The following is an 8,519-nucleotide window of genomic DNA, read 5'->3' as shown; positions in this document are numbered from 1 at the left end:
AGCCCGACGCGGGGCTCGAACTCACGGACCGCGAGATCGTGACCTGAGCCGAAGTCGGCCGCTTAACCGACTGAGCCACCCAGGCCCCCCTATTTATTTATTTTTTAACGTTTATTTATTTTTGAGACAGAGAGAGACAGAGCATGAACGGGGGAGGGTCAGAGAGAGAGAGGGAGACACAGAATCTGATACAGGCTCCAGGCTCTGAGCTGTCAGCACAGAGCCCGACGCGGGGCTTGAACCCACAAACCATGAGATCATGACCTGAAACGAAGTCGGAGGCTTAACCGACCGAGCCACCCAGGCGCCCCCAAATAACAAATGTTATACAGGTGTTAGCCAGTATTGTAATTACTCTCTCACCCATGCATGTCTTGAATTCAAGTTTGCCTCCAACTCAGAAGTCTTTTCTGACCTCAGATCTGTTGAGCAGTTCAAAGAAGAATGGCCCAAACATCCTGTCCTTTGTCCAGCCTCCGGCCCTGCCCCCTCTCCATTGCTTCCCCAGGCTTTCATATTCCCAAGCCAATCAAGTCTCTTTCCACTGTAAGACCTTTGTATAAGCTGTGCCTACCGCCTGATGTCCCACCCCTGACCCCCTCTGGCGATTCCAGAATCGTTCCCCGTGATTCTTAAGATGCGTTTTGATTTTCTGTTGCTTAAGACCCATCTCCCACGACTCTTGAGTCCCGGGAAAGCAGGTGCTGCTGAAAAGCCCACTCCCTGAATCACACGACTGGGCACCCAGGCAGCGTACGAGGTGTTAATAGTAAGGTGATGCAAAAGAAGGCGCGCTGGGGCCCTTTCTCCCAATGAGCAGGCAACAGAAGCTGACGAGGGTATGGTATTTCATTGGATTACTCACACGCCAGCTTTCCATCAAAACTGGACAAGCAGATGGCGAAGGCTTGGAGGGGGCAAAGCGGGAAGCAGAAGTCCATGATGAACGTGTCTGGGGCCACGCGGCCGAACTGGAGCACGAGGGCATCGGCTGAGGAGGAAGTCAGGATCTAAGCCCAGCCCCACCCCTCAATTCCCTCCCGCGGTCCTCTGAGCTTCCGGAACTACACAAAGGCCGGGCGGCGCGCCCGCTAAGCCCAGAAACCGAGGGCCGCTTAAAAGACTACATTTCCCAACAGGCTTTGCAACAGCGTGGACTCGGCCCAGCCTAGACAAACGCTCAAATGCTGATGGGAGACGTAGTTCTTGTCGGCTCATGCCACCCTCCAACCTCCCCTTACTCCTCGCCCAGGTAAAACGGTTCTTAGGAGCTCACGGTCATCCGGATGCACGATCTGGAAGTTCTTGACCGAGGCCTGGGTGACTCGACCGTGAAAATTGAGTACGTAGGCGCCGCTCCTGTAGCTCCACCACGGGGCTTTGTTTTGTAGCAGGACCAGTCCCTGGCTAGCTCCCCGTTGGAGGCGACACAGTAGTGACTCCTGCTCCTAGCAGATAAAGTAGGGGGGGGGGGGGTGTTTAACCTACCACCAATGGGCCTTTTTCCTCCGGATGCAGATTTTTGAGTCTCTAGTCTCTCTCCTCTGTGAAACATAGAAGTCTAACAAAGTCCTCCTGGCTTCACATATGACCTTCTGCAAGCCATGGGCCCCCTTCTCCCTTAGGACCTATGGCCAGTCCCCCAGACCTTCCTCTCCCACTGACCCAGACAGTCTCAGCCTTAGCCAACTCACGTTTTGTGGCTGGACGCGGAGTCTCTGGTTCTGGTCATCGATTCCTGGAATGATCACAGTCATTTTCCGGGGCCCTCGGAATCCCAAGACGTTGGTCTCCTGTGGGAATTATGCTCCAGTTGGCCTGGCTCTTTCTCCTCCCCACCGTCCTGCTTCATTCTCTCTTGTCTCCAGGAAACTCACATAGCACACAGCCCCCAGCTCCTCTCTGATCCGAGTGGTCTCCGGGACAAAATTCTTCCTTTCAGGGTTCACTCCATTGTCAAAGATGGTGAACTTGGTGCCCAGGACATTAGATCTGCTCCAGGAGGGGGGGGGTGGTCAGAGCAAAAATCATAATTACTGTTTTGCTGTACTTGGAGTGCTTTCCCATGTCATCAACTCTTCCCGTTAACCCTCTGCTTGAGATTTAAGTTTTAAGTTTTGTGTTCCATGTATCCACAGCCCCAGCCCCTCTGTTTCTTTGATAAGCCATGACTTTTAGCCCCCTGCCTTGACCTTCTAGAAACCTTCTTCCCCCAAAGATTCAAGAATGCATGCATTACATTACATCCATACATTACAGCCCTCTCCCACAGGAACTTAGGAGTCCCACCCCACCTTGCCTCTCCAGAAGTCAAATGTTTTTTGGTTTTTTTTTTAAGTTTACTTATTTATTTTGAGAGAGAGAATCCCAAGCAGGCTTCACACTGTCAGCACAGAGCCTGACTCAGCGCTAGATCTCACCAACCATGGGATCATGACCTGAGCCGAAATCAAGAGTCCAGGGCCTAACAGACTGAGCCACCCAGGCGGCCCCAGAACTTGTCCTAAATGTCAACCTCTGCTCCAAAGCCCTTAGTTCTCCTATTCCCAACCACCCCGGGGCTACCACGTGAAGAAATAACAGAACCCATCAGTCTAAGACAAAAGGTCCTTGAACAGGTGGAACTTGCGCTCTGTGGCCTTCTGGGAAATGTAGTTCCCTTGCCCTTCTCCCCTGCCGCCGCCCCTCCCCCGCCCCCGTTTTTCACACATATCAGGGCTCTGCCCACCTGACTTTGCCCACAAAGTTGTCCCCATCCCGAGACAGGTCTGTGGGGTCCAGGGAAATGAGGTAATTGGAGGTTTTGCTCCTTTTTCTCTTGCGTCCAGCCAGGAGGAAGTGCTGTGGATAGGAAAAACAGCCCATCAGGATTGATTTCTGGTATCCGGCTAGGGTCAGGGGTCTAAGACAAGGAAACACCACGTCCCCATGACAGAGGAGAGGGTAATGGAGCACTAAATATCTCAAGCCTTGCTGGGAGATGTGGTTCTCTCTGAACGAAGTCATCTGCTACGTCCGGAAGCGGCGCGTCACATCTTAATATCTCCCCCTCATCCGGTCCGCAACTGGGACTTGGGTCAGGGCTGAGCCCAGGCAGCGGGCAGCCCAACTGTGGCAAGGCTGGGCCGCTTTGGAGAATAGGGAAGAGCCTCAAGTGGAACACTGCAGGACTTTGGTAGGCATTTCACCGGGGAAGAGCAAGTCTGGCACTACCGAGAAGGGAAATAGCCTCTTTTGGGGAGAGTACTTTGAAGAGAGGCCACCACACTGAGGGGGAACTGGCCAGCTTGAGGGGGACGTGGCCTGGCTCTGGGGGAGGGGCTTGGTTCCTGAGGGGCCGGGTTTACCCCAGGCATGGGTGGGGCCTGATAGATAAGAAGGCTCTTTGAGGGGCCAAACACAATGGGTCCAATACCTTGAGAGGGTATGTAAGGGGTGGAGTTTTGGAGGCTGAGACTTTGAGACTCAAAGAGACCTTGAGACTTTGAGACCAAGGCTGAGACTGAGAAAGGCAGGCTTATCTCAAGAGGGGACGAAGCCTAGTAATGAGCTTGGTTAAGGCCACTGAGAAAGGAGCCTTTCACAGAAAGTTCTGTGAAGGGCGGGGCTTGGCGTTGGAGTTCACAAGTCCTAGCTCCAAGACGAGCAAGGCCTGGAATCGTTTAAGTCTCGACAAGGCTCAGAAAGGGGCGGGGCTTGTCCCTGGGAGGTGGATCTCGTTCCAGAGGCTGTCAGACCGCACCTTCCGCCCGTCGGCCGCCTCCAGGTAGAGATGGTAGAAAGGGAACATGCCCTTGTCTACGCCGCGCTTGTCGCGGCTGATGCGGCACTGCACTATGCGGCCGCGCAGCGCTGGCCGCAGGACATACGCTTCCATGTCTTCTCCCAGTCGAGGGCCTGGGGCGCGGGGAGGCAAGCAGGACGAGCTTCCTACATCACTGCTGCCTGCGTCTTTCTCGCCTTCCGGGTCCTCCGACACCTCCTCTTCGGCCGCTCCTGGGGAGTTCACTGTAGACTCCGACTCCTCTTTCTTCTCTTCCGGGTGCTTGCCCTAGCCCACGCGCCAAATTCAAGTTAGGGGACAGAGCTGAGACCCGCCCCCACCCCAGGCTTGTCAACTACTGATTGGCCACGCCAGCTCAGTGTTACGCCCTCCCTCAACCATGTCTTCCGCCTATTGGCCAAACATCCCGGTCACCTGCTGATTGGCCAGTACCTCCAAGGGGCCCACCCAGCCAAGTCCTCATTGGTTACCACTAATAACGTCCCGCTGAAGCCACGCCCACTCCACCTACCGCTGGGAGAATCCCTTTGAAAGCACCGTCCCTCCAACTAAAACCAGTGTTGATTCGGTCTAGATAACATAATATGGCCCAGAGCGACCCACTTGAAACTATTTAACTTACTTTCATCGATACCAGAGCGAGTGCCAACTAGCTTTTCCCTATCACTGTTTCACCCCTTCTCTCCAAAGCTCGCTACTTTTTGGTGGGCTGGATTTTAATGTATGTGCTTACATAGATTTAAATCCTCTAGATTGATTTCATAAATGGTAACACACAGAGAGAAACTACTAGACCAATCATAACAGGTTCCGCCCACCAGTAAAAAGGGCCTGTGATTAGGCTGCAGAGTTTTACACCCACCCACTCTAGAGTCCCCGGTTAGCCCTCCTGCTATATCCTGATTGGCTGTGCCACCTCCCACCTTTTTGGAGGCCAAGTCTCCATGTCCCCCGTCACCATTCATTCCAGGGTTTGGTCCTGGACTGGGTACCTCATATTCGTCTCCAACATCCTGGAATTTGCTCTCTTCCTGTGCACTGGCCCCTAAGGAGTGGAAGAAGCCAGAAGAAGGCTGGCTCAGGACACCCGGGTCCCAGGAACTTGGGACAAGGTCACCTGGAAAAGGCCAGATATCCTGGGTTTCTGGCCTCTTTGTATGACTCCTCACACTTGCCAGATCTTCCTTCTCCCCCATGTACATGGGTACCTACACTGGCTGAGAAGTCTCTAGATCCCTGGATCTAAGAATAGAGAGGGGTTAAAGTCCTCCATTTCCCTTCTCCCAAAGACCACATCAGAGAGACTAGGAGCTAAAATGGAGCGGAGGAATGAAGTTTGGGACGATAATTAAAAGTTCTGTTATTGGGACGCCTGGGTGGCTCAGTCAGTGAAGCCTCCGACTTCGGCTCAGGTCATGATCTCGAGGTTCATGAGTTGGAGCCCTGCGTTGGACTCTGCTGACAGCTCAGAGCCTGGAGACTGCTTCAGATTCTGTGCCTCCCTCTTTCTCTGCCCCTTCCCTGCTCTCTCTGTCTCTCTCAAAATAAGTAAACAGACATTAAAATTTGTTTTTCAAAAGGAGTCCTGTTGTTGAATCATTGGTCATACGAATCAATTGGTCATATTGAATCATTGGTCTATAAGAATAGAAGGAATTGTCATACGATATCATCAAGAAATAAAAAGTAATGACGTACTGATAATGCTACAACAAAAGTGATCATTAAAAACATGCTAAGTAAAAGAAGCCACAGTTCATATACTATATTATTCTATTTAAATGAAATGTCCAGAATAGGAAGATCTAAAGAGATAGCAGATTAGTGTTTGCCTAGGGCTGGAGAAATGAGGTGTGTGTGTTGGGGAGGGGGGTGTCACTGCTAAAAGGTACAGGGTTTCTTTTGGGACAATGATAATGTTCTACAATTGAATGTGGTGATGGCTGCTCATCTCTGTAAATATACTAAAAACCATGGAATGGTAAACTTTAAATGCATGAATTATATGGTATGTGAAATGTATTTCAATAATGCTTTTACAAAAAAGGGAAGAGGATTTCACCCAGTGTCCCTGAAATTACCAGGTCATTGGAGGGCTGGCCAACCCCTGCGTCGAATCCTGGGAGGCTCTTTGTAAGGAGGTGGAGAAACAGGAATATTCTCCATGGACACTTCCTCCAACTCCAGATCGGAACTATCTGGAAGCCAGGAGAAGGAGAAGGACTAGAGACCAGGATGGCTGGGCTGGGCAGGGGAAGGGGCCTGTAGATTCGGATTCCTGAGTGTTGGAGAAGGAGTTTCAGGACCTAGACTCCTTGCTGTGAGGAATGACAGAGCCCAGAGTGGGCTGGACTCCTGGGTCCTTTGGAGAGAAAGGTTCCAGAGTCCTGAATTCTGAGGGAGTGTAGTTCTAGGATATAGACAGGTCCAAGGACTCGAGATTACCTGCTTTTGTCGGCGAAACCAGTGGGTCACACTCGCCACTGCCATCTCCACCGCAGATCGTGAAGCCCAGGGCACTGTGGAGGCCAGAGCACAGATGTGCCTCTGGCATGTTCTCCTGGAGGAAAGGGTTCCCAAGGCCTGGGAGAAGGTGCAGCGGATCCCATTAACACGATGTACAAATTTCCATCCTCTGCGCAGAGCTGCTTCCTCACAGACTCCCAGGCACTGTCTCTGACCACCCAGACCCCTGAGACCCATTCAGAACGCTAACTCCGTCCTAAGTCTCAACCAAGCACAGCTCTACGGCTAAATTGTTGCGGACTCAGCGCGGGCACACAATCCCACAGGGGCCTCTCAGTCTCTCCCGGACCTGTCTCTAAATGATCCAGGCCCCGCCCCCCAGGCTTTGTTAATTGCAGCCTTCAGGCGCTTCCAGGGCCCGCCCCCGCAGCTCCCTCAAGCCCCGCCCCAGAGCTCCAAGAAGCCCAATCAAGGGATTCTCTCCGGCCCCACCCTCCAGTTGTACCCCGCCTTGCCCCGCGCTCTGGCTATCCCGCCGCTGAGCTCAGGCGGGTCCTGCTCCTGGGCCCCCAAGGGGCCTGCACTGGGCTCTTCTGGACTCCATTCCGCCCCTCCACCCTGAGCCCTTTAGGCCCCGTCCCAAATTCCCGCAGACCCCTCCCTCTAGGCCTAGGCTCCTGCCCGACACTGGGAACTTTTCCTCACCGCGGTCCCCTGCGAGGCGCTCCTCCCGCCTCCATGGTCGCCGGGGTCGCAGGGAAGCGTCGGGATTGGCCTGAACCATGAGGGGCTCTTGGCGCTTCCGCCGCTGCTTCTCAAAAAGCCGCCGCTGCAGGAGTGGGAAAAGGGGGTGAGGGGGTGGCGACCAGGAACCAGACAGGAAGACAGGGGTGAAAGAGGGCCCGGGGCAAGGGGAGGCATGCATGAGAGGGAGAGTCCAGGCTCTCAGTCCCTCCTTCCTCAGATCCAGCAGTCCTCGCACCCAATCCCCTCTTCCCCCAGGGCCCTAGCAGTCCCGCCCTCCAAAACCTTAGTTCTTTAGAAATTTTGGACTCTCATCCCCGAGGTCTGCTTCTTTAGAAGCCCAACTGCCTATTTTCTCATTTCCCAATTGCAGACTTGAGGCTTGGAGGGAGACAAAGAGGGCCAGGAGTCCCAGAGCAAGTCCTGGGGGTGGTGTTCCTGGAAGCTATGGAAGACAGAAGAGGGGCTGGCAGGACTCCCGCGCATAGTACCTGCTGTTCCAGCTTCTGCAGCCTCATGGCGGCCAGCTCATCCCCCAGCAACCTGAGAGAGGTGCAGGCTCATGGTGACAACAAGCAGGGCAACACCTCCCCCGCCTTTTCCCCTCCCCGCCCCCCAACTGCCCAAGAGCCTCTCCTTCCCTTCCCTCTCCAGGCCCAACTTAGGGTGCTGAGCACTCTGTGAGGTCACAGAAGAGTTCTGAAACTCTTTTTTTCCCAGCACTGGCCTGTCTGGAATCCAGGAGTCAGAGATCCCCAGCCCTTCCTTGTCAGGACTCAGGAGTCCAGGCCCCCTGCCCCTTACTGCTAGGCTGATGGTGCCGGACCCACCAATAAGGTTAAGAAGTCAGAGTTGAGTGGGTGTGGGCATTATCAAACTCTGAGTTCCTCCTGAGCCCCCATTTCCATCCCTGCTCTCCCCATCCTGTTCTCCCCACTCACTCTTTCGTCCATGTGTCATTCTCCTGAGACATCCTGGAGAAGCAAGACTGAGGCATCAGGACACAGATCCAACATCCCAGTGGATGTTCTGCCCTCCAACACCTGATCTTATGCTTTAAATTTTCTCCTGGACCCAGACAGCTGGAATTCCAGGGACCCAGCAGCCTGTTTCCAACTTTCGTTACTTTCAGGGGCACAGGAATCTGGTTTTCTCTCCCCCAAATAGCTAACTCTTCTATACCCAGGCATGGGAACTTAGGACCCTGGACCCCCAACACTCGACCCTCAGTGACCCCAGGCCTCCGGCACCCACCTGCCTGGAATCCTGGAAATTCCTCTCCTCCTGCCGGCAGAGAAGCTTTTCACATTCACGCCTCGGTACCTTGCCTCTCCGGCCAATTTCTAAACATACCTGACCCTCTTTTTAGCTGGGGACCTACTCTCTGGGTCTCTGGGAAGTAAGCAGGCAAAGAAAGAGGGCTCAGAGGGAGGGAGGGAGATTCCCACTGGGACCTGCCCTAATCCCCTCCCTCCTGGCCCACCACATTCCACTTCCAACAAAGCAATGAACCCTGGCCTCCAGC

The 8,519-nt window shown here is 53.8% G+C and overlaps 1 protein-coding gene across 2 annotated transcripts; it reads right to left on the bottom strand.

Moving 5' to 3' along the window:
* Positions 1-831: 831 nt before the first annotated feature.
* TULP2 (TUB like protein 2) lies at positions 832-8,515 on the bottom strand. 2 transcript variants are annotated; one of them, XM_049621284.1, is made up of 12 exons: positions 8,249-8,515; positions 7,936-7,968; positions 7,486-7,537; positions 6,956-7,079; positions 6,230-6,367; positions 4,777-4,901; positions 3,743-4,051; positions 2,729-2,841; positions 1,878-1,992; positions 1,695-1,793; positions 1,277-1,448; positions 832-991 (listed from the first exon to the last, which is right to left on the bottom strand). In XM_049621284.1, exons 2-12 carry the CDS (start codon positions 7,965-7,967, stop codon positions 858-860), a joined length of 1,413 nt encoding a protein of 470 aa, XP_049477241.1. In that variant the 5' UTR covers position 7,968; positions 8,249-8,515; the 3' UTR covers positions 832-857. The 2 variants fall into 2 exon arrangements, with proteins under 2 accessions (XP_049477241.1, XP_049477242.1); XM_049621285.1 differs by having other exon boundaries at positions 4,777-4,829.
* Between the last annotated feature and the right edge of the window lie 4 nt (positions 8,516-8,519).

The sequence above is a fragment of the Panthera uncia genome, assembly GCF_023721935.1.
Source record: "Panthera uncia isolate 11264 chromosome E2 unlocalized genomic scaffold, Puncia_PCG_1.0 HiC_scaffold_19, whole genome shotgun sequence".
Taxonomy (NCBI): Eukaryota; Metazoa; Chordata; class Mammalia; order Carnivora; family Felidae; genus Panthera; species Panthera uncia.
The sequence above is the reverse complement of the archived record's forward strand: the minus strand, read 5'-3'. Positions and strand labels throughout refer to the sequence as shown.